The following is a 26,083-nucleotide window of genomic DNA, read 5'->3' as shown; positions in this document are numbered from 1 at the left end:
CATCTCTGCGTATGAAAAACAAACCCTAGGGCAAATATTTTGTTTGACATCATTTCCTCACGTCATATAAACACTGGTCAGGGTCCCCGTGCCGCTGACCCCACAACACAGGCGTTGGGGTCCCCTGGTCCGCACTAAGGCCACCCCGCTGCAACGAGCCCCGGTCGCAGAGCAGCCGTCCGGCTCATTCATTGTTAGCAAAACCACCTTCATCTTTGACTTCCCCTTCGCAAAGAGGCCGGACTAGAGCGTCTGGGTACCCGGCATCTTCCACCCACTGCCCCACGGCCGCTGTTACACGTTTCCTCGCGCTTTGTTATCCCACAGAAGCACAAACGCCACGAAGCGTCTTCCTCGCTCCATCACCCCGACAACTCGCGTCTCCGCCAGGACGAGCCCTCGCACCGCTCGGGGGGAGAAAAAGCACAGCAGCCCCCCTAGAGCCAGCGCTGCGGGTCGGGCCGCGGCTCCCCCGGGGCTGGGGCTGAGGGCGCGGGGGGCGCTGCCCGGGGCCGAACGGAGCGCGGCCGCCGCCGGGAGGAGCCCGGGCGGGGAAGGAGAAGCCCGGGGGGCCGAGCGAGCGGGGGAGCTGCCTCGACGGGCTTGAAAAATCGCTGCAGCATCGCCGGCGGGCAGGGGGGAGATGCCGCGCCCGGGCCGCGCTGCCGCCGCGCCGCTCCCTCCGCCTCTCCGGCAGCGCCCCAGCCCTTTATCCCCCCCGCTCGCGGTTCCAAAGTTGTTGGGGTTTTGTTTGGTTGGTTGGTTTGTGTTTTTTTCTCCACCCCCCGCCCGGGGTGCGAGGGAGCCCCGGGCCGAGCGGGGAGCGCCGGGGCGCCCCGGGGAGGGGCGGCGGGGGCTGCGGGCAGGGCGGGGGGCGGCGCGTCTCCCGCCGCCGGAGCCGCGACTCGCAGGGCGCTGGGTTTTCCCGACCACCCTTTCCCCTCCCCACCCGCCCATCTCCCTGCCTCCCTCCCTCTCCACCACCCCCCCCCCCCTTCCCTTTCCTTCCCTCCCTCCCCTCTCGAATTAAAGTTGGGACGGTGGCGCTCCGGGGATGGGTGCGAGCCACCGCCTCTGCTGCCGGCTCGCTCTGCTCCCTCCCCAGGTCGCCCGGAGCCCTCGCCCGCGCAGGAGGGATGCTGCTCCGGGAGCTGCTGGGGCTGCTCCGCCGCTGCTGGCCCTCCCTCCTGCTGCACTGTGCCCTCCACCCGCTCTGGGGCTCCGTCCAGGTAGGGCTGCCCGCAGCCTGCTCGGGGTGAGCTCGGGGAGGTCTCTCGGAGCCGGGGGTAGCCGTGACCCCCTCGGGCGGGCGGAGGGGGGTGAGCGCCTTTGGCCGGAGGCGGCGGAGAGAAGCGGCGAAGCCAGAGGAGCCCCGGCGGTCTCGCTCTGGGCACGGCTCGCCGTAGGGTTGCGGGGTCGGTCGGGAATTCGGGACTCTCTGGGTAAGGGGCTGAAGCGGCTGTCGCCAACTCCCGCGCTGTGGTGTGAGTGACCTTGGTGGGAGCGGGGGGTGGCTGGAAAAATGAACTGGGGGAGAGCGGTGGATGGGGATGGAGCGACCATCCAGATAATTAGAAAGGCAGCGAAGCTCAACTCGGAATGCGTCACTTGGATATTTTAAAGTTTATTTATAATGTAGATCTTCAGAGGAGTGATTGATGAGCCAGCCAAATGCTGTTCAAGAACAGAACAGTTGCGGTTTCTTTCTTGGAGGAAACACACTGGAGACTCCACGTCTTCTACTCCCTGTTCTAAACTTAGTGACTCCCAAGAGATTAAACAGACGATGTTTGTTTTAGCGTCTTGTCTCTTGCCGTGAATGACAAAGAGGATTTGTGCACCTTACAGCTTGAAATGAACAGAAATACAATAAGAACAGCCTCCTTTAAACTAATGCCCCATCATAAAAATCTCTGCCAGCGCTACCTTCGAGCTGTCCTGCTCTGGTTCTCAGGTGGCTAACTAGACGTTAAATCTGTGAGTGCACTTTTAAGGGAAAGACAACTGTGTAAAAAGAGAAGCCTTCTGAAACCTGTCTCCTGTCATCAGTCAGTCAATCAAGCAGTCAAAAAAAAAAACAAAACAAAAACAAACAACAAACTTGTATAAACATCTTTCTGGCAAACTACTCTGGTAATCTAAGCTGATCTTTCAAAAATAACCACGTTTATAAGAATTGAAACAGGCTCTCTCAGAAATGCAAAAGCCAAGGGGCCCAGCCTTTCCTTGCAAGAATTTGTAAGTTTTATTGTCCCATTCTCCACCTATACTTGTGCTATTACCTGCTGTTCCATGTAAGGGCAATCAATATGTTTGCTCATACTCAAGCTTTTTTTTCCAGCTCTTCCACAATTAGGATGTATCGAAAGCTTCCATCAGCAGGTGCCGATGGCAGATGTGGAGCACTCACTAGCAGGCCAGCTTTTCTGTGACTGGAGTTCCCTCAGCTTTGAATCCCTTCCATGACTTCCTTCCTCGTGTTGAGTTATAATCCTTGCTCTTGTCTTCAAAGTCTCACAAAACTGTACGCTCCTCAACTTATCCAGTAACGTCCCATCATGTTGTTCCTCTACCCCTGCTCCATCTATAGCAGCCATCATGTTTTCTTGTGTCTCCTTGCCCAGGCCCTCTTCACCCCTTCATTCCTGCAATGACTTATGTGTGTCATGGCCTTCTCTCCCACATCTTTGCGCTCATTCCTCAGGCTCTGCCTTGAGGCACTTAAGAGAATCAGTCAGATGCTAATCAGAGGAGAAGCATTTATCTTATTAGAAAAAAACCCAAACAAACCCAAACCAAAACCCACAATCTTTTCTTATTAGCATCATAGCCAGCACTGTGACAAGAAGGGACGACTCTGTCTGAGGCTTTTGACATAATTTTAAAAAAGAGCAGTAAGTGTCATGATAAATAGCAGGGTCACATTTTTTCTGGTTTCATAAATGTGGATCTGGATTAACTCTGATGTGAATTATGCAGAGCTGTCCTGGGATTTACACAGCAGTGTTGAGATCTCGTCTCTGTAGACCGCTTTGTAGACAAAGCTCTTGCCATATCAGCAGGCTTTTAAAGGTCTCTCTGCCTTTTCAGTCAACTGCACTTCTCTTTTCAATCTCCTTCTTTTACCTGATTCAAAAAGTCACAAGAGGACCACCCTCCCGGGACTGTATTAATCCTTTTTTGCCATCCCACTCTGTCGAGTGTGCTCAAGAACAGCTGCAACCCCATGGGACTCTACTGAAATACTAAACAGCTCTGACCACATGCAGATTTATTCTTCCACTCTATGTATAGCAGGACTAGGACCACTGTTTCAGAAGATCTTGAATTAAAAAGAGATGCGTCACAGGCACGAACTTAAGCAGAAAATCTACAAAAGGAAACCACCAGTTACCACTTTCTGTTTGCTTTTCCCTGGGCATTTTTGGATCAGATTTTAATTGTCATGAATATTTGAAAGCATTTGTCCCGTTTTGCAAAGCATGTTCATATAAAATGCACAAATCCATAAAGTAAAGTCTTTATGTCTTTTCAGAGCAGGGCAAAAATAATGCATCAGCTTGAAGTCCAGGCAACATAAGTATCTGTACTGGCCAACTGTTGGGTGTGCTAGGGCAGCCTCATGCCAAACAAGCAACCAAGTTTTAGGCAGGCCAAGGAGACGCACGTTCATGCCACCTCCAGCACCTGGAGGAGTGGCTGGAAGGTGCAGAAGTAACAACTAGGGAGCAAGCCAGAGAAAGATTAGGCTCTCTGAACATGCCTTTTTTTTCTCCAGCCATCTCCTGTAAAGGCAGCTTACCTTGAATGGCATTCAGTACAGAAGAAACATGGAGTAATTTATTTCTTCATCCTCTGCTAGAGCAAGATTGTTCCCTAAAGCATATTTTCTAGTGATTTGTTCTGCCTGCCTTTGGAAGACACAAGTAATAGCTTTCATTCTTTTCGTAAGTAGACTAATAGACATAAACAATGAGAATTTTTTTTTCTTAAAAAGAAATGAAATGTCTTTTCATTTCTTCTTAATTCTGTCGTGCTACTGTTAGTTAATATTCTCGCAGCAGTCCTTGGCTATTTTTCTCTTCCTCAAGGCCCTCAACCTTGATTTAGGTCTTTCCTTTTCCCATGAGATTTCAGCCAAATTACAATATCTTTGTTATTTTAAACTAGTTCTCTAAGACAAACCACTGACAAGGTAACATCTATGTTCCTACAGTTATCTTCTAACAACCAAGCATTTTACTGAGTGACAGTAGAAGGGAAGCAAATGAGTGATAAAGCACATGCTTTTAAAGGCCAGGTCTTTCCCAACCATTTAAAAGTGATAATGAGGATTTTTGATAAATGTTCAGACTAAGGTATAGAGAGGCAGAGCAACTTTTTTTTCTTGAGGAATAATATTTTTAAAGTACACAGGAGCAGTGGATGACTGGGCATGTATAGGGTTAATCTTGTCTGCCAAGTAATTGGGAAAAATATTCACTGGTTTCTGGGGACACTCTATTACTAGCCTAAGATATGAGAGCCTCCAGGGGTTTAAAAACAGTCAATAGGTCTAAGAAAAGACAGAACAAGCCTTTGGTTCTGCTTGATATTAAGTTAGAAAAATAAGTCAATGTAGCTTTTCTACACCATCACCGTCTTCAGACTTATATAGACAAAGCTGTTTCTGGTCTGCAAATGAAACTGTCTCCAAGTCTACTCAATGTTATTTTGCCATGTCTCTATCCTCTCCCACCGCACTGCCTCCCACAAGACTGTAGCAAGTAACTGGAGAACTGGGTAGAGGATGGTAATTGTAGTTTGGAGTTAATAATTGCTTTCTAATCAACGGCCAGGGCCACTGGAGAGATATTGCACTACCTCCCCTGTTACACAGTAAATGTTGTCACACCAATACAGCTGGGAGGTGTCCCAGGTGTGCCACGACCACCGCATGGAGTGGGTGCTGTTCCTTTGGGGCTCCTCTGAGGGGAGTCCCTAGCACCCCAATCAAGTGTGTGAACAGCACTGGAAGAGCTGAAGCAGTCTGGAGGATAGGCTGCTGCTTATGATCACTTACTTTAAAAATAAATAAGCCTGCTTAGCAGACAGATTTATCACCAGCCGTGAGGGATTATGAAGCCGAGTCATTTTGATTCATTAGAGCATTCAGAGAGTTTGTATAAGTTCCTGGAAGCTGCCTGGGATGTTCTTTAACTATTCTCTTACTGTTACCTGATGGTGAAGGGGAAAGTTGGAAAACACTTGTGCTAAATTTGTTTTTCCCTATGTTTGGTAATAGATTTTGACAGGCTATTTAAGGAACTGAGCCTTCTGACTTGTACTGTGCCTAGCTGTCCTTCCAACTCAGCTGTGCGTACCCTCTTCTATTCTTTCCTTTCTCTCTGTAATATTTAATCAACAAAGCCCTACCTCCATCTCCCTGAGGCCAGAGTAATGAATCTTTCTGCATTTAGAAACCTCCTACACGTATGAACATTTCCTTTGTGCAGCAATGTTGTTTTAATTAGCCTCATCTCTCTTTCTGGCCAGAAATACACGAGATGACTTGGCTTTCCTGCAGCCAAGAGACAGCACAGCACCCTTAGTGCACAGTTGTGGATGGTGGGAGAGGCTCTCTGGCCATGCTGAGCACTGGGGGCAAGGGCTGAAAGGAGAGAGGAGACAGACTCGGTGCCCAGAGCTGGCAGGGTAAGGGAAGAAAAGCTTGGACAGGAGAGAGGAGTGGGAAGAAGGCAATCCTGGGTGACCCTGGGGTTAGGTAGGGAGGTAGAAGAGGCCTGCCTTTAGGGGTCAGAAAGCATGGCGTGAGACATTCACTTTGTAGTTACCAACATGTTATGGAAAAGAGCTAATTAAAGAAGATGATGTTAGGCCAAGTCTATTACGACAATAACTCACCCAAGATCAGACTGTACAAAGCAACAGTTGAATGCTAGCATAATTATCCTTAGCTTCGGCAAGACCCAAGTCTGTCCCAGGTGGTTTTGTAATCCTGCATTCGAAGTCCTTGTTAGATAACATGCTTATTCATCTTTTAGGCTTTGTCTCCTTAAAAGTGTGTGCAGTACCTTCCGTCTGAGTATCAATCCATTCAAAAAGAGCTGATTTAGAGGCCTCTTGGAAGCTCCTGTGATGTTCAGCAAATTTCCTTTTCATTGGGAACTTACTCCTCTTCATCTCATAGTGTTAGATTAAGGGTTTTACTAAATATTCCTAAAATCTGTGGTCATGCAAACATTACTGATGGTAAGAGAAATTAGCTTTTAACAAATGGTCCTTGTCATAACTAGATCAAGCTCTTGAATATATTGTATACCAACACTGCCTAAATCATTGTCCATGGCCAAGCAATACTTAAGCTCAGCTTCTACGATGCCTCATCTTCAGCTTTATCACTAGCCAACACTGCATGTCATGGAGGCTACAAGTCACAGTCTGTGGTATTTCCATTTTGACCGTGTCGTTACTGTGATCCACAGATGAGTAAAATGTGGGGTCTCTCTCCTCTTTGTGGGAAGTATAATGCTGTGTGCACTGCTCTCTGAACATCAAAGGGAGGATGGCAAAGCAGCAGAGAGATCTCCTCTGGCTTTCGGTTCTGCCATAAGGAAAATGAACAAAATCCTGACCTTAACTGCCTGATAATTTTTATTAGCTGTCTTCAGCTTGCGGCAACCAGCCTGTGAATAATACATGCTGCTAGATGGCTTTCCTAAGGAAAGTAGGCTTATGCAATCATATTGTCTGCCCCTACGTGCCTTCTACTTACTCCATAATAACTCAGAATCTAGCTGTCCAATTTCAGCGAAATTTCACAGCGAGAAAGAGGCCTTGAAAATATTTTTTTAAGTAAAAAAATAAAAAACAAGGACCATATAGGGCCACTTGTAGTCGCCTTAATGAGGAACATAAGCTCAGTTATCACTACAGGTCTGAGGTGCTGCTTGGATACTCAGTTCCAAGAAATGTATTTGTGGAAAATCAGTTTTCACTGTTTCAGCTTCTCATGCAGTGACTTGTTTCTTCACAGATCACTCAGGGTGAACCCCAGAAGTCATGCTCCAAGCCTGTAGCCGACAAAGTCACAGAAAGCTGCGAGCAAATTTGCCAGTGCAGGCCACCTCCACCATTACCACCGCCTCCTCCACCTCCACCGCCCCCGAGGTTGCTAGTGGTGCCAAGTAAGTAGCTGCTGGTACAGTCGTGGTGTGCTGAAGGGGAGTGAAGCGGTGGGGCTGCCTGGACAGACATAAGGAGAGAGGATGTGGGAGAGGGCACAGCTAGCTCGTTTGTCATTTTGCACTTAGCAAATGGAGGAAAAAATGTTCTCAGTAGAGATGGAGATCTGTTTTCTGATCAATGAATAATGCTTGGTTTTTGGAGGAAAGCCAAAGAAATTCCCTCCTTTCATTGTATTATATATGATTCCCTATCTTTAAATGATTCCCTGATGCCGTAGCCCTGGGAAATGCCTTCCTAGGGAAACATAACACTGTGCTTTCCCTTGAGTTATATGACCTCCTGTTTCATCAGGTGTGCAGCTTGGAGGTCCAGATGCTCCAAGGCAAATTAATTTATAAGCAAGCAAAAATTGGAACACTCTGTCTAGACCATCCTGCAGGTTTGTCTATCTCAACACCAGAGCTCTTTTGGCTTACCATAGCAGTAAATCAGGCTCACTGGTTTTAAATCACATACAGCTGTAGCAAAAATCAGAGACACATCAGGAGTCAATGGCAAGTGAGCAGTTTTCCCACAGGCTAATATTCGTCTGTTTCTCTTCATGCAAAGCAGTGCTCCCAAGCCTTAGCCTGCCCATCTGAGCTCCTCCTAATTTCCAGCCGTGCATCCCTGTGTCCAGCACACCTTGTGCCCGTAGTTCCTGCTGGCTAGCTCTGGTGGCTTCCTTCCACATCAGCATTCCTGTGATCCCTGACACACAGAACCTTTCTGGAGGGCGATAGCTGTGCCAGTGGTCCCCGGAGAGGCAGTCCCTCAGCAGAGCTCAGCAGTGCTAACTCTGCTGGCTAGGTGCAGGGGCACGGGCTGGACATTTCTAGGCCCCAGGTATTTGGTATCCCCACAAATCTCTTAAACGCTTCTGTATTCTTTCGAAATTTGTCTCTTCCTAAAAGGTTGCCTATTAATTCTCCCTGCTTAGATAAACTCCCCCGGAAACAGTGTTGCAAAGTAGATCTACTATCGTTCTCAGTGCTTCCACCAAGGGAAAAGAAATCATGAGGCAGCATCATTTGTCTTTACCAGCAGGATCCCCAGATGTGCAGAAGACAAGAAGACGGCTTTTAGCTGTGTGGAGGACAGGCAGAATTTTGCAATGTGTTTTCTGCCAGGAGTGTGCTTCATATTTGTACCATACTGCAGAAGTTTAAGGCAAAGGCAAAAAAAAAAAACCAAACCAGTGAAACACTTGGGAAAGGAAGAACATAGACAACCTGGAAAGCAGAGATGAGGGTTTTTAATAGCAGGAGAAGTCCCTTTTGGTGTTCAGGAAAATGTCATGGACAGTAAGTAATATTGAAAATTCCCTTGATCTTTGTCTCCCAGTCAGAAAATAAATTACTTAAATTACTTTGCAACTCTGTTTTCTTGCACCTGCAGTACCCTGTTGCCTTGAGGGATCTGCCCTTACCCACATGAGGTGTGGCAAAGCAGTGCCAGCACCAGTCCTTGGCACGGGGAGCAGCCCTGCTGCTCAGCTGTGCTGGGAGGATGGCACTGCTGCCAGGCTCTGCTTCCCCTCCCTGGGCTGCCATCAGGCAGCTGGTCGGAGTGCGTGGATTTGTCTCGTGTGAAGTGGGAAGGAAATCGTACCAGAAAAAAAAAAATAAATCTGTCACACGTTGCAAAAGGAGGAAAGAGAAATCAAATGGGCTGGCAACTGGGATAGCCTGGTGCTTACTCAGGGCTGGATTGCCAGGTGTTAACCCAGTTCTAAAAATGAGCTGTATAAATCCAGATGACTAATATTTAAACAAGCTGCTTCATTTCAAATGCAGTAAAAAAATATATTACACATTCCTTTCAGCAGTAAGCTTTAGAGTAGCAATCAAGTGCCTCATCTTGAAAGATGCTTTCATTATTATCAGCTGTCTAGGCACTGTGATTTAGCCCACATGTACAGCAATCCCCATCCTTGTGAGAATGAGCAAGCCTTGTGGTTAAATATTGAAGTTATAGACACTGCTTTTAAACAGTGTTCAGAGGAGAGGGAAGTAAAGGGACAAGACAAGCTACTATTAAGTGGTAGATGGTGGACTTCCACTTAACACTTTTTAAGTGATTGAAGTTAGAGTACTGGAAAGACCTCTGCAAAAAGCAGCAGCCAAGGAGCTGTGAGGGTTTTACCTTTACGAGGTATAGTGTCTGCACTAAGGCACTTCGTAAAGATGCTAACACTGCTTTCAGAGCTTTGTGAGCCACAAAAGGCTGCAGCCTGCTAGGCACTGTCCTTAAAAGCTCTATGCGATCAAACCAAAAGTTGCTGGAGGTTTAGATTATCTCTGCATCCTTCTGAAACAGCTATTGTGGCATTGGGCCTGATGGTGAAAGCCAGTACATACAAAATTCCTATTCGTCCAGTTACTACGGACACTTAGCAGCTCAATTATGTGCTAAGTTAAGCTTTCTAGTATTCTTTGACATACCCTGTCTGATCTCCAGCTCCTGGTATGGAAAAGCAGAGGACCCTCTTTGTGTCCTCTCCGTCAGTCCCACCTGAATGTTTTGCAGACCACACTTGAATGTCTGGGATGTCACTGGTTAACTGTGAGCAGCTGAATCACTCCCTGAAAGATGTTTATTGTGCTTGAGGACAACTGAGAACTTTCAGGAACAATTGCAGTGCATTAAGTGTCTCTTTAGACATTTTGATATTGACAGGTTGATCCAGCAACAAATATTTAGCCCTGCTTCCTGGAGATAGATTTATATAAAATCTGTTATACACTGAGAATTCCAGAATTCACATATAAGTACTGGCAAATGTTGTGTTGACTGTGGGGGAGGATAAGCTAATTCCCTCAACAGAAAATACATAGAATCACACACAGCTTAGCAGTCAGTCTAAATACATGAGCAGCAGTAGAAACACCATCTTTCCAGGCTTTAGCTGACACCTCCCTATTATAGTCACGTGTTTACAAAAAACAGGAAGGTGTGAGGTGCGTTTCAGTGCACCCTGAGGAGCCATATCATTTGTTCAACACTATGAAAATGGGAAATTAATTTAGATCATGTGGCCCATATATTTCCAAACATGGACAACGAAATTATGGACTGGTGAATTCAGAGAAGCCCTCTGCCACCCAGACTCCAAACCCCAGGGAAGAAAACAGAGGCTGTCCTTCTTCAGCCATGACCCCAGGCCTCCTTTTCCCATCTTTCTAATTCACTCACTTAGACCACCTGTGTTTCTGATGTCCTTTCCAACCCCTATTCACCGCATCTGCTCTGCGGCTGTCATGGGAGAGCTCTCATGGCAGCATATCCACATGCCCCCTCCTCACTAAGGAGGTCTCTTGGTCTGGCCCAGTGAATCCATCTACTTCATGGTATCTAAATGAAGACTAGGATCAGCCATGCTGGTCCCTGTGGATGCTGTTTCTCTCATTATTGCTAGTTCAGCCTTGTCTTTTTACGTTAACTGGGACACCTAGATCTTCACCAGAAGCACTTCAGATTTCACTTTCCTGAGCTTTGTTCAAGGTGCAGTTTCTTGCGATCCCGCTGAGATACTGCTGCTTTTTTCAATGTAGGCACGAACCTTATTGAGGGTCTTCAAGGAGAGGGCGTCCATCCCGTGTTAGAAGTAACTAGGATGGTAGGGAATGTAAGGAAATGTGGTCGGTGAGCCAATTGCAGATGCTCTGGCATATTGATGCTTCTGCAGTAACGCCTTATACAAGCTGCAGCCTGCTCTTTAACTTGTGCCTAGAAAACTTCTGGTTCATGAAATGAAGGGAGAGCTCATGAGGCTCCGAGGGGCCTAAGGCCAACTAAGCTTAGATGCTGACAGCAAAGAAAGTAGGAATTGAAAATGAAATTGAGCGTGTTCCCTAGATGTGGCTCTAATGACCTAGAAGAGCTAGAGATGCTCAGAACCTGGCCTTTTACTGTTTCTTTTTTTCCCCCATCTGCTTTCCTCCTTGTCTCTGAATTTCAGACAGGACTAAGACAGAGTAGATTAAATACTTGTTTAGGCAACATTTCTAACCCAGCTTTACAGACCCATGAGATTAAGCTAGTTCAAATTATGTTGACCCTTCAAAATCTAAAATACTGCCCTTAAACAATTTGTGAGCACACGTTTTTTTCCAGGGACATTAAAAAGAAGAAAGGACTTTGTTTGGAAGTGGAAGCTAGGCTTTCAAAACAGGAGAAGATTTAAGCTAGGCATCCAAGTAGAGACAAATACTGCAGTCAGTGTCAATTTTAACCTGTGTGAAGTTTGAAGAAAAGGCATTTCAGACGTGACTTCTTCAGACTGGTAGAAGGAAGAGAAAGTATGTTCAGCATGAACTCCTCATTTGCTGGTTAGCAACATTTGCTGTCTCTGCTCTACCAGTCACGTGTATTGGGTAAGGACCCCATGGTGCTGCCATCCCTCCCTGTATAATGGAAGTGTCCAATAGAACAATTCTTCAGTTGACATTCAGAGGAAGAAAAATAAGTGTTTTTCTGAGATCAGTGCAAGCTGTGCTAACCTCTGACCCAGACACTTGCACGTAGCTACACAGTGAAGTCTTTACAGCTCCTGACCTCAGTGACAATTTGCCCTGAGCTTTCAATTGAGATGAAGCACAATCAAGTCAATGTGAAGTCAAAGTGAATGACATCACTGCAGATGACTAATCTCTGGGCTGTAATTGTCTGGTTTAGTTTTTCAAGGTGAAATCTTTTCCTTTATCTTTGGAGATAGTGGATCTAATTAACTAATTATTTGGGCTGGTGAGAATGCCAAAACAAAAATGACCAGCCGCAGGAAGGACACAACTTTTTGGCAACTATATAAGCACAGATGTATAGTTTAATTTCAGAAATTGTGCAGGGTCCTTTCAGTACAAGTAGGAAAGCTGAAGACAGTTGGATCTTTTGGACAGATGGTCACAATATTGTATATAGGCAGGAGTCTGAAGTATGGGAACATTCTGGAGCTTCTTATAACTTTGAGTAGGTTTTAAGACAACTAAAATTTGCAGATTTGTCTTGCTGACTGTTAACAACACAGACTTTCACAACAGGAACTTGTTATAGAAGTAAAACCCATGTGGCTCTGGGGCATATAAGAATAAGAAATGTTTTTCCTCAGGCTTGTCTACAACCTAAATCCTGGTGGTAGAATGGACAGGGTAACCCAGCGTGGATCCAGAAAATGAGTTAGCCTCATGCTGAGCATTGTCTCCACATGGCCATACAAGCAAGAGAGCGGAGCATGGTCCTGATGTTCACTATAGTGCTTCTTGTACTACATGGGTACAGGTGTTGATGTGCTTGCCTACACAATGCCAAAAGGACCTTTGTCCTTGGCAGAGATCTATGATTATCCCTCAGAAGTGAGGGGAGGTTGTGATTGCAAACTGAATTGAAATTCTCCTGGAGGCCACTACGTGTTTTAAAGCATGCGGTGCCAAAGAATTTGCTGTGAGCAATCTGGTGTAGCTGCTGCAATATGGGTTGAGTGTCTAGGAGAGCTCCGACTTTTAAGTTTCCCTTTGTGTGTGGCTTTTGTATTGTGCGTGCTTTGTACCTTCAAGTGCAGTTCTGACCGAAGGAGTCAGATGGCAGAACCAGTTTTTACCTACTGCCCTTCAGCCAGAAGGACCAATTCTAAGTAGTTTTGAAATATTTGGATGCACTTGAGGAGTCTTGGATTAGCTTTCCCCAAGTGATGATGCTCAGAGGAATTGTTAGCACACAGGTGGAGGTGGTTTTGTTTTATAACACGAGGAAGATGTTTTCCTCCATACTTCATACAACGTAGCAACTACCAAAACTGAGCAGTGATGGAGCAGAACTAGAGTAGCACCAAAATGGCAGGGGGCATATCGTCTCCTACAGCAAGACATTTATGATAATAACAGCTACTATGAAAGAATATTGTTTTACCACAAGTCTGGTCTAGACAGTGATGTTTTTAAATGCAAGCAGAATGCTGAAACAGGAAAGCCCTTTCAGTTTTGGTAGCACAGCTGTCATACTGTGAATTACAGTCTTGTGTGAAAGCATTGTTTATAATTTACAAAGCAAAACCAAAATTCAGTGCTTGTCTTCTCCCACATACACTATTATTTCACTGACGTACTGTAACTAAGAGCTGGCAATAGGATTTTAAGGTTTTCATATCTAAATTGAAATCCAGCTCTGCAGTGTGGAGTCATGGATGATGGCACATGCAGAGCCTAGTCCAGGTTACTGTCATGTTTTCTTCACATCACAGGCTTTACCTTCTCTGTTACCACAGTGAACCAAATCAATAAGCATCCAAGATGGGATTTAGGTAGAATTCACCCACCTAGATCAGGAATGCAATGATTAGATTTCCTGCTTCAAACTGCTGATACCTGTGATTTTATTCTGGTGTTTGTGCATTTAGAAGTTATTTCTGGTGTATGAACAGATGTTACAAGTCCTTACCTCCCAGTCAAAATGAGAGAATTATGTAGGGTAAGGAGATTTCTTAAGTAGCGTCTAATATGAAGTTTGAAATAGTTTGGACATCTAGGATGTTAAATTAAGTATGAAGAACTGGCAAGCAGGTAAGACTGGAAAGGCTCATGCTAATAGTTTAATGATAGGTTTCTGCTATCACTTGTGCACCTACCATCTCCTTATATTGGGCTGTGGTAAACTCCCTGGCTGTCTTTGTAAAACACTGGTTAGATCAGGCTGTCAGTAACAGCTTATGTTGCTTTCTCAATTCAGAGTTTATCACCACAATAAATACTGAAATGTTTTGTCAAATCTCATTTTTATTTAGGCAGGTGATGAATCGTCCCCCTGCTCTGGGACCTTGCAGATTTGTTTTGAATTTTTCATGCAGTAATAAATCCATATTATGGAAAAATCCACTCTCTTGAAATGCACTTGCTCATACATTTCGAAGTATTTAAAAGTAAGAGCCCCGGGCCAGAATTTGCAGTGCAGGAAACAGTGGGAGTTCTGTTAGCTATAGATAAAAGTTATTGTCTAATTTTGAAAAAAGCAGCATTAGATATTAAACTGATTCTGCAGTAGAACAGTCCTTTCTACTCTGAGATGCATACTCCGACAGCCTGATTTATTTCTTTTTTAAGCAAAAGGACTTGGCTAAGCTGAAGACATTAACTCCATATGTGGACACCAGTCCATTTGTACATGCCTACTATTTCACTGATTAAGAAGATAACAAATCTTCAGTGAAGTTACTGATGAGTCAGAGGCTGCTAATTTACAAGTAATTGTAGGTTCTTCTGCCCTTGGCAGAAGGAGCTGTGCCTTATCTCAACAAGTCAGAAGTAAACTCTTAATAGGCATAAGCTATTCCAGCAGGGAAGGCTGAGGAGCTAACCTTACTAAAGCAAACCCACAGAAATGTATGTTCTTGTAGTGGTTTGTGCATTGTCTTTGTTGTAAACATGATGTAAAGATGTTGCAACACCTGTGTAATTGCAACTTATGGGTAATTTTTAAGTTGATATAGCAGATCAACGAAGCTGCACTCTGGATGTTGGGGATGTTATCCCAGAGAAAGTACTTAGTGCCCATTAATATGATACAAACATAGGTTAATATGCCCAAAACTGTCATTAATAATTATGCAAGTTAATTTAACACTTTCACTAGTAAATCATATCACATTTTAACAACATATATATAGTAGCAAATTGTGAATTCCTAGTTGTTATTAAAACTAATCATTTTATTATTTTGAAGTGTCTTTTGAATTGAGCTAATATTTCATCAGTTCATTGCTAAGAAATATTTTACACAAAAATCTGTTTCAATACCAGTGGAGCAGATTCTGTTGAATCGTCCCTGGACATTTTCCTTTCCGTTTGGAAGCAGTGCATAATCTTGTTTCATAGCCACCATCAAAGGAAATGACTATCAGTGAAGGAAAGGGAGGGTTTAGTTTAACTCTCAGTTTGATTTGTCAAACTGCAGGTGTTCTACCTCAACCTTATGGGGCATCATTCTGCAGTGCTGGCTCCCTGCTACTGTAGGCTCCAGCAGGGAGTGATGGCAAGCAGCATCTCTGCAAAAGCTTCTCTATACCTGTGCCAGCCCACACATCTGTGTAAAGCCTGAGGAAAGTAGAGATAGCAGCCAGTAACCAATTTGCTTGCTTTTGTGACTGTAAGATAGCCCGTGGCTTGTCTTTTAGCTTTAAGAGAGTTCCAAATGTACTCTGAATAGTGACTGAGGACTTCATGTTGAACATGTGGCGTGGTGAAATGACTTGATCTGTTAATGTGATATAATTGCAGTTTTATGTATTCTGTATTTTACGGACTCTGCATGAAAACTTATCAGTCTTACACAACCTGTGTTAGGAAATTTCATCTGCCATTGGCTGAAGCTGGTTTTGTGTCTGCTTTCTCTGAGGGCACTAGTACTGAGAAAGTTTCAGCTCCAGGCTGTGAAGCTTGTCCAATCCTTGCTATTATCTGGAGGTTCCTGAGCTCTTTAAAAAGCCGTTAAGGATCTAAGAGATAACTTAATAATACCAGTAGCACTGATTTTTACTCGCTTTTCATAGCCTGTGACTTTGATGGCACCACTCGTGAATATTGTTCAGCCTCAAGAAATTGTGCAGATCTGGGCCTTGATTCGATCTGTATATAGAACATCATACCAAGAAAATCTGTCATCTTTCTGTGGGATTGAATCTGCCAGCCCTGAGGTATCTCATTAATCATTTGCTAGTGAAAGACTGGTCATCGATGTTGGAGCTTAGACTTCCAAAATCATATTTCAGCTGTTTGAATTTCAACCTATATCATCCCTCCTCCCTCCTTTGAACACTTATTCACAGCAAGAGATGATCAGCTTTCAGAAGATTTGATGGTGACGTACTATGACTCCCGCAAAGGAGCTGTCTTGCCCACCCTGGGGGAATGGTGAAAAGAGGGTCCAGGGTGCTGCTTCTCCCTGTGCCACTGACCTGCTGGGAGATCCCTAGAGAGTCATCGATGCTGTCAGTCACTCAAACTTATCATATCTGAATGAGATATTTTTTCACTTCTGTAAACTTTGGATTCGAGACTAGTGTATTTCAAGCACTAAAGATTATTAATTTTAGGCTCGTAAGTGAACAGCAATTGCTACAGAATTCATCAGCTATGTCCTTTTCTACCACCCATGGAAGAGATGCTGCACAACAGACAGCAAAAACGATAAGGCTGCGACCCAGAGGCCAAGCCTATGGCCGTCCTGTCACCATGCAGTAATGAAAGAAAGGAGGCAGTGTGAGGGGCTGGACAAGAGCCCATAGTGTAAAACATCACTACATCATGTTCCCTCTGTCAGTGATGATAAAGCTTCAGCAAACCCCTGGCAAAGGAGTGAGTACCAGCAGATACGGGAATTAACAGCAGTTAAAGTGTCTGTATGGGTGCCACATACCAGTATCTTAACAGGTTCAGCTGTACCTGCCTTCACAGGGTCTGCTGGGACATGGTTTTCATCCAAGGGTGCCTGAGGCTCAGTAAAGTTGAAGACCAGATTTTCAAAGGCTCTTATCACTGTAAAATGCAAATAAGTGCTGAATGATCTCTCCAAACCACTGAACTCCCAGCAAGTGCCCTAAGCTTCCACACCTTGAATACCATGTTCGGTTTTAGGCCCCTTGCTACAAGAAAGACATTGAGGTCCTGGAGTGTGTCCAGAGAAGGACAATAAAGCTGGTGAAGGAGTTGAAGAATAAGTCTTATGTGGAGCAGCTGAAGGAGCTGGGGTCATTTAACCTAGAGAAGAGGAGGCTGAGGGGAGACCTTATCACTGTCTACAACTACCTGAAAGGAGGTTGTAGAGAGGTGGGTGTTGGTCTCTTCCCCCAAGTGATAGGTGAGAGGATGAGACTGAATGGCCTCAAGCTGCACCAGGGCAGGTTCATATTAGACATTAGGAAAAAATTCTTCACTGAAAGGGCTATCAAGCACTGGCAGAGGCTGCCCAGGGAGGCGATTGAGTCACCATCCCTGGAGGTATTTAAAAGATGGGTAGATTAAGTGCTTAGGGATATGATTTAGCAGTGGATGGGTGCGGTTGAACTTGATGATCTCAAAGATCTTTTCCAACCTAGGGATTCTGTGATTCTGTAAGCCATAGCCCACACCATGTTTGTTTGAAGAGGACATGCAGAAACATGTGGAAACTTGTCTCTCCCTGAAATATCTGGTAGTTGGTGATGAGGCCATCTTCTGCCCCAAAGCAGGCTTTGAAACAGCCTGAAAGAAAGCCAGTTTGACTAGAGGAGACAACTGTCCAGGAAACTCGTTTCTCTTCATACCTCTTCTACTTCAGTGGATCTAGGAGGTGATGGAGGAGGAAAGATCTGTGGGAAAATGCATCTCCTGTCCCCAGTGAATTCCCATTTGGGTGGAACCCTTTACTGCTTTCACTGGTGCTTACCACTGCCGCCTACCCTGGGACCCAGTACCACAAGCCCGCAAAGAAAGGTAGCCCTTTCCCAAGAAGCTTGGAAAAGTCTCCACATTGGATTCGTAGCAGCGAATCTGCTCTTGCCCATATTGAAGCTGCTCATGTGTGTACTGAGCTCAGCGGGCAAGTGGCCCACCACAGCAAACGCCAAAAGAGAAGTTTCTGGTTTTTTTTCAACCTTGTTGCAAGATGCAGTAAGGAAACCAGAGCCTGGTACAGCAGGACAGCCAACCAGCTCCTCATAGAAGTGGTCGAAGGGCAGGCGTACGTGGGGCATGCTGGCAGGGGACAGGCTGCAGTACTTGCTTGTTCTGCAAGGCTGATGGTTTGACATCTGCTACAGGTGTTGAGTTCATCCTTAAAAAGTGCTGGGCCTTCACTCATGCCTGTGTATCATAACTGCTTTTAGATCTCATCTAGGCAATCTGTGCCAGCTAAAGCGGAATGGGGGAGGGACGTGTTTAGATAGCTCTCTGTGTGTATGTGTGCATGTGTGTGTGCTTGTTGAATACTGATGGAAGTATGCTACTATGCTTCCAGGTATCAGAGCACCGAAATGGCAAGGGAAGATTTATCATGGAATGTTTGGTGTTTTCAGACCTCTTTTCCCCAGGATGCTTTTTTTTTTTTTTTTACTGTTGTAATGTGATGAGGTTTCACAATTTGCTGGTACAAGCAGATGATCTTGGGCGCTGATTTTCCCTGGTGAAGAATAGCCAGTGCTTTCTGTGTGTGTCACTCGCCACTGGAGAGCCAGACTGTGTGTTTGTGCAATGAAGTGGATGGTACTGTGCTGGCGCATCTCTGTGCCTCTCAGTGGTGCCTCTGTTCAAAAGAACTGAGAATTACTGTCCTCAGGTCAGTGCTGTACTGCTGTTATTCAGCTGTAGACCACAGCCTTGCCACTGTGTTTGCTTAAATATATAGTTGTCAGAAAGATCAGTCCCGAGAGGTTAAAGACTGTACCATAAAACTCTGAAGATTAAACTTAAGTTTGTGTATCTACATTCAAGCACCGAAGTTAAAGCATCTTGGCTCTCTGAGCGCTCAGAATCTCTGGAAATCAGGTCACATTCTAAAATAAATTCACGGGTACTAATTAAACAGCAAATTTTCATTCAGTTGTGACCTGTTTCTTAGAGGCACCAAGTATCTGATCCACAAATCCTGTGTTTCAGCAAGCAGACCACTAGGTACAGTAGGGTTTACCTTAGCCACAGCTCTCATGTGGAGGCAGTGTTTAGGACTTTCTGGGAGTGTCAGTAGAACTGTCTCCATGCTTCCCAGTCTGGCACTGATCCAGGTTGCAGAGAGAGCAGGGAAATGTCACAGTGCCCAAGAGGCTGTCCAGAATGAGCATGTTGGTGCAAGGAGGAAGGTGTCTTGCAAGGCAATTCTCATTTGCTTGGGACAGAAACCGATAGTGCTTGATTTAATCGGGGTAAAACCAATTCCATCCTTTTAGCTGAGGGAGAATCAGATGACAAGAGAGAAACCATTTCTCATTGGGAGCCTATTGGTTAGAAAAACATGTGACAAAGACAGATCAGAGGGCAGTGGCTGACGTGAGAATCCATTGTAAAGATAAATGCCAGAGCCAAATGTTAACACAGAAACTAGCTATGATGTAATCTCCTTAAAAGCCTTTTTTTCCAAGAGGTCTTTAAATGTTGCTGCTTCTCCAGATCATCCTTTACAGAACAGATTCTCCCTCTGTGCTCACTAACTCCTCTCTCCTCCAAAAGACCTTGGCAGCTGAAACCATGTTTTGCTTCTGTTTGCGGGGTTGTATCTCAGTTCTGGTGGGTCCTATCAGCTTCACCAACAACCTAAAGGACTGAGGCTGGCAGATCTGGCCCTCAGCCCGTCAGTCATTTGTAGCACAGACTTTCCCTCCCAACTTTTTTGTTAGCCCTTTGCTCTGCTGTCTGCACAGCATCCTTCCCTAAGCACATAGGACTCTGAGCTGAAACACTAATCTTCCTCTTCCTCTGCAGTAGTGCCAAAAAGAATACAAGCTATCCTACAACCTTAGAAGCTTTTTCCTGGGCACTTTATGGAATCTCATCTCTTTTTTGTCCATAGGCCTTAGACACACAGAATTCCCAGGCACAGCATCAGCCTGCCAGCTTAGGGCAGAGATCTGGCGCCTGTCTAGGAAGTCAACAAGGGAATTTGCTGCTTTCGCCCTTGTAATGTAGTTACGGCCAAACCCAGTGTTTGCATCTACTCCCAAGGAGGAGTCAACATGATCCAGAGGGTAGAACCGGCTAGGAGTCAAAAGACATTTTGTTTCCTGGCTTTTTCACCGAGCTGTTGTGACTTCGCGCAAGCTGCTTCCTCACGGTGTGCTTCACTTATGCCTGGGTGGCCGATGATACTTTCATTTGCTATCATTTTATTTTGTTCCTAATGATATGTTCATTTTCTAAAGGACTCTCAGATCTGCCAATGAAAAGCAGCTGCATGAGACCTACCAAGACAGCACAGCGACATGGGACTTTAGTGAAATCCACTGCAAAATCCAAACCTAAACACGTACAAGTTCAATAACTCCTAAAGCTTAGATCATAAGCACCACACTTAAAACTCCCCCAGTCAGCTCCACTCTTTTTCCATGGCTGTATCCAGGCTCAGATTTTTTTCACTGGCTGTTGCAGTCCTATTTCTTCCAATCAGCCACACACTCCTCTATCACCTATGACCTTCAGAAAACTCCTGAAGAACCGCCCTCTACTTCCTGCAAACTCCAGTCTCCAAAACTAAGCACAAAATTGAGCGTGTTTCTTGTTTCAGTGGGAAGTATTTTTAGAAGGGGGGAGAAGACTAAGGTGATGGGGGAACCGAGAATGCAGAAAAAACAGTGTCTACAGTGTAAGAGCTGTGGGAGGGAATTTCTCCAGCATCATCCCACATGTTTTTATTATAGCAGAAGTTCCCTCTGCATATTGATTGCAATATCCCCCTTAAAAGTGTAGTAGGAACATATGCACAGAGCAGGCTGCATGATATAAACTTGTCTGCAACATAATGTGGTAACAGAAGTATCATCTGCTACAGGAATAGCGGATTTCCACAAGTATTATTTAGATTAACTATTCCAGAGAAGCAGTAAATCGGGACAGGCTTTCTGCTGAGCACACCTCTATTGCCTTGTAGTGGGTGTTTACCTGAGTAGCTCAAGGCTGCCTGGAAATAGCTCTCAGTTTACAAGCAACAGGAAAGGCACAGATATATATGAGGAAGTAAAAATAAATAAATAAATAAATAAATAAATTTGACAAAATTAGCTCCAAAGATAGGCAGTTCTTATTTTCTTTAAGTCAGTTTATCGCACATCGTGTACAGTTACAGCCATGCTCCATAGGTAAGAATGGTAGGATACGATATTGCTGATTGTTATATGTTAGCCATTAGCTGGCAGCTAAACAGTACACAGCAGCCACTCTCTCATGCTTCCCCACCTGGTGAGATGGGGAGGAGAATCAGAAGAGAAAATGAGAACTCATGGGTTGAGATAAAGACAACAAAAAAATAAAAATGCAATCATATATATAAAAGAATATATTAAAAGAATAACTGCACACTGCCCAATGACTAGACCATGCAGAGCAGCTATTTCAGTGAGTGCAGCAATAGCAACAAGCACAGTGAGCATGGAACTCCAAACGTGGAATCTGGATCATCTGCCACAGACACCCTCCCTGGCCCCCCGGCCCAGTTGCCATTTTTATACTAAGCATAACGTTATGGTATGGAATATTCTGTTGGTCAGTTTGGGTTAGCTGTCCTGGGTCTGCACCTGTACACCAGCAAAACATGGGAGACTGAAAAATCCTTGGTTTCTTAGCAACAACTGAAGACATCGATGTATTATCAACTCATATACTAAATCTAAAAAAACTAGCAACTGCTGGGAAGAAAATAAGCTCTATCCCAGACTAAACTAGGGTGCTGGTCTAAAGGAGTTCTTTGGTCTTTCCTCACTGGGTAGTGTCTTCCTCTTGAATCTGTTCTCTGTGGCAGGATCTCAGAGAAAGGGTCCTGCAGAGCAGCTTTCTGGGTCACTGCTCTCTTGAGACTGTATTAAGCCAAATCCTTTCCATCGTGTTTGGATTTACTGAAGCTGAACTTGTCCTGAGTGGACTTCATCTTTTATTGAAGCTGTCATCCATTCCTGCTTTACATTCCAGTTGCCTTGGCTCAGTCCCTCAAGTTAATGATGGCTGTTAGTAGATCTGCCTTTCTGTGCTGCCCATCCTGCAACTTTTTCCCCCTCAGTCTCTTAATAGGTAACAGTGTGTCTATGACTTTGGGCGCACAGAATCACACAGAATCACACAGAATCACACAGAATCACACAGAATCACAGAATCACTAGGTTGGAAAAGACCCACAGGATCATTGAGTCCAAACATTCCTGTCAACCACTAAACCATGCCCCTGAGCACCTCATCCACCCATCTTTTAAATACGTCCAGGGATGGTGACTCAACCACCTCCCTGGGCAGCCTCTGCAGGTGCCCAATGACCCTTTCCATGAAAAATTTTTTTCTAATGTCCAGCCTGAACCTCCCCTGGTGGAGCTTGAGGCCATTCCCTCTTGTCCTGTCCCATGTCACTTGGGAGAAGAGGCCAGCTCCCTCCTCTCTGCAACCTTTCAGGTAGTTGTAGAGAGCAATAAGGTTCTCTACAGAGAACCTCAGCCTTCTCTTCTCTAGGCCAAACAACCGCAGCTCCCTCAGCCGCTCTTCTTGTTCTTGAAGACTTGTTCTCCAGCCCCTTCACCAGCTTTGTCGCTCAAAGCAGCATAGCCTTGGGAAGCCACAGTGCCTTGGAAATCTCGTATTTTGTTGTATTTCCTGGATTTAATCCAGTTGGCACTGCTTTAGTGTTTGGAGCTCTCCTTTGGAGCTAGCTCTATTTCTGCTTCTCAGGGGGAAGCAACGGTGAAGCAGCAGCAGGGCTTCTTCACAATGAGGGTGGTGAGGCACTGCCACAGGTTGCCCAGGGAAGTTGTGGATGCCCCGTCCCTGGAAGTGTCCAAAGCCAGGTTGGATGAGGCCTTGAGCAGCCTGGTCTAGTGGGAGGTGTCCCTGCCCATGGCAGAGGGGTTGGAATTAGGTGATCTTTAAGGTCCCTTCCAACCCAAACCATTCTATGATTCTGTGATCATATGATATCTTATGGCTCCTATATCATCAAAAGGAATCATTATAGACACAAACAGAGGTGCCCCAATCACATTTGTTTCCTTTATGTGTTCAGCTGATGTAAGAAATCACAAGTGCAGGGAAGAGGGAGAAGGGAAAAAGGAGATGGTAGAGTTTCTCACATGTTCTGTCACCACTATTTATGAATAAATCCTGAGGAGTCACTCAGTATGGAAATGTGTAACAAAAGTATTGACAGCAGTTTCTTTATGTATGCATTTATATACATAGATTGTGTGTGTGTATACACAAACCCTAGGAATGCACTGAAACCTGATGTGGTTAGACAAGCATTCATCTGTCAGTGGAAAATGGCAATCCTTCCTTCTGTGAGCTCATCTTTGTACACAATCCCCAGCCTGAGCATTGCCTTCTGTGTGCAGCTGTGGTTGCAATGTGGATATGAGCTCAGGGTTCCCTCTGGTGACATGCAAGTCACCGGGGCAGACGTGAGGTTGGGGCAAGCAGAGGAAGCAGACCCAAACCACCACAGATTCAAAATCCCTTGTGACACATGAAGTGTCCTGGAAGTCTTTTCATATGCCTTCGTATCTCAAATCACATCTAAACCTCTCTGCATTTTCTGGGATTATTCCTGCATCCCAGTGTGCTAATAGCTGTAGAAACTAGTGGCTTCTCCCGGTCTTTCCAATGGAGATGCTAACATGCAAATTATGTGAACATATCAAACTAATAAAGCAAGTAAGTGTGAAGATGAGACTAGAACCCCAAACTCTGCCTTGGCCAACAGTTCAACAGGTCTTAAAATATGTGTGCAGAGGCTGCTAGAAATACATTGCCTTCATCTCCAATTCCTTTCAAGTTCCAGCTAAGACTGATAAAATACTTGAGGCCCTTGGAATGTGAGCCTGCCTTCAAAATAGAATCCAGTCTCTTTTCCTAGCGTGCTAATTAAAAGTGCATGGCTGATCGAGGCAGCCCTCCAATAGCTAGAGGAGTGCAGCAGGCATAGAGATGGCAGGGTTTAGCCTGTTGTGAGTATACAATATTAAAAACAGGCAGATGTCTCATAAACATGATTACGCCAGCACTCTTGACCTTTCTGGAAAAACAGTAATAAAAGCGGGAGAAAAAACAATAATCAGTTTTGATTTATCTTGGAAACACTCATCCTTTTATAGTCATGAAGTTACTGTTGTTGTAGAGAGATGAGGAAGGTCACTGTCATCCTACCATGTCACATCAACACATGCTTACCAGCTGCTTGAGACTGAGCCTGTAAGCAGATTGACACGCTCAGACCAGAGATACCTCTGCAGGGTCTGCACATGGGAGGATGGGTGCCTCCCTGCCTCCCTCAGCTGTTTTCCAGCTCAACCCTGTATTTAGTTGGGTTTTGTTTTGCTTTACTTTGCTGGGCTAGCTGATGGGCGAGGACCGTTTGAAAGGGATCCCCTAATGCATGCTGCCTGCCTGATGCACAGTGCGGAGGGCTGTGCTGAGGCACCAACTCAGCCCAGCATAACCCCTGTGATGGAGTGCTGACTGTCTCCTGACAGACTCGGTGGTGCTGCTTTCCAGTGCCATGTGAGGAGCAATTAGCCTACAACCTATACTGCAATGGAAAGTAATAACCCTAGTCAAAATAAATTACAGGAGTGCATATTTCCAAAGTCTGAGCTTTATAAAGCCATGAACAGTAGAGATAACCTGGATTCCAAGTCCTGTTTGTATATTCTGTTGCAGGCAGGACAAGTACGTGTTGCTTTTAAAACTTACACACACAAGCATTTAGTGCTTAGTCCAGAAGACTAAAACAGCTTCATCACTGTATTTTGGTTTTAGTAGCTCAGAGCAATTTTGAGAGTGACCCATTCTGAGATTTGCTAAAAAGAAATCAGAGGCTTTGTGATTTTATGGAAACTTCCTTCCTAGTGACACTACTTCTATTTTTGTTCCCTGGTCATTGAGGGAAACCCTCTGTAGCTGAGCTAATCTTTCTCGGTATGCGCATTTCTGGCCAGGGCTGTGTGTGTACAGATACCTGCTAACATTAGAACTGGAGCTGTGTCTTTATGCTGAGCCTTCAAAATAAATGTAGTAAAAGAAAGCAAGTGTGTGAGGCTTTTTTGTGGTGCTGAAATAGTTCCCAGGATGCTTTTGTTCTAAAAGTACTTTTTCATTCGTTTTCAGAAATTGGACCCAGCCACCCACTGTAGGCCTGAAATGGGTCTTCTTATTCATTATATTTATTTAGGCATGGTGGTGTTTGGAATAGTTGAAAGTTTTGGCCTTCTAAGAATAAACCTAACGAACATGTGAACTTCTAGAGAGAAAGCATTTTCTTTACTTTATTCTTATCTGAGTCCAGTCTTAGTCTTTGCTTGTAATAGAGTACATTCCTGAGTAATTTACAAATTCTACCAGTACCCATCACCCCATTTTTTTTAAAAAACACATTCTCTCAGCAGTGACTTTACATTTATAATTAGATTTTGAGCCACACCGGATCTCTGGCTTTTAACTCAATTCATGTGTGTCACGTTTACTGTAGCTTTATAGTTTCATAACCCCAACATCATGTGGAATTAAGTGGAATGTCATGCCAAAGTCTAAAGTTATCACACTAGCACTAATACATCTATTTACCGAACCAATAATCTCCTCAAAACATATCCACTTAGTCTGACAAGATGTATTTTCCTGAACCTATGCTGTTTGGCATCATTATGTATTATAATACTTTATTAGTTGAATGAGATATTCATTATTCTGGCAGGATTTCTGTCAGGGTGACAGGCTGTGATTGCTTAGCTCACCCTGCTTATCTTCTTTAAAACATCATCACCTTCCTACCACTTTCCACCTAACCGTGTGTTTAGTGTGCACAACGACACGTTGAGGCTTAGGAGAGAAAGTAAATTTTCCTTGAGTTATTTTGCACTGTGAAAATCACTTTCTCCATTCAGCTGATTTTGAGAACAGTGAAGAGCAGCCAGTAGTGAGTCAAACCAAGAGGCAATCACACCCTGAGCAGCTGTAGCGGCTCATGTGCGATCCACCCTGATTGCCAAGGGAGCAAACACTGTGACTAGGCTAGCAAGCCCTCAGCTCTCAGTAGTCCCTTAGTGATGACGAAGGGACTCCCTGTGCCCAAGTGTGCCCTCCACTCCCCAAAGACACTGCTGCGTATGACAGCAGAACATGCCCTGTTATTTCTTTACATGACAAGGGAAATGACG

The 26,083-nt window shown here is 44.8% G+C and overlaps 1 protein-coding gene across 3 annotated transcripts in view; it reads left to right on the top strand.

Annotated features, from left to right (window-relative positions):
• Positions 1 to 1,013: 1,013 nt before the first annotated feature.
• PRIMA1 (proline rich membrane anchor 1) overlaps positions 1,014 to 26,083 on the top strand; it is a 47,957-nt gene continuing 22,887 nt past the window's right edge. For all 3 annotated transcript variants that reach the window (XM_069858751.1, XM_069858752.1, XM_069858753.1), the window contains exons 1-2: positions 1,014 to 1,229; positions 7,037 to 7,187. In XM_069858751.1, the coding sequence (XP_069714852.1) occupies positions 1,137 to 1,229; positions 7,037 to 7,187 (244 nt within the window). In that variant the 5' untranslated portion in view covers positions 1,014 to 1,136. The remainder of the gene's footprint in view (positions 1,230 to 7,036; positions 7,188 to 26,083) is intronic.

Source organism: Phaenicophaeus curvirostris, chromosome 5 (assembly GCF_032191515.1).
Source record: "Phaenicophaeus curvirostris isolate KB17595 chromosome 5, BPBGC_Pcur_1.0, whole genome shotgun sequence".
NCBI lineage: Eukaryota > Metazoa > Chordata > Aves > Cuculiformes > Cuculidae > Phaenicophaeus > Phaenicophaeus curvirostris.
The sequence above is the reverse complement of the archived record's forward strand: the minus strand, read 5'-3'. Positions and strand labels throughout refer to the sequence as shown.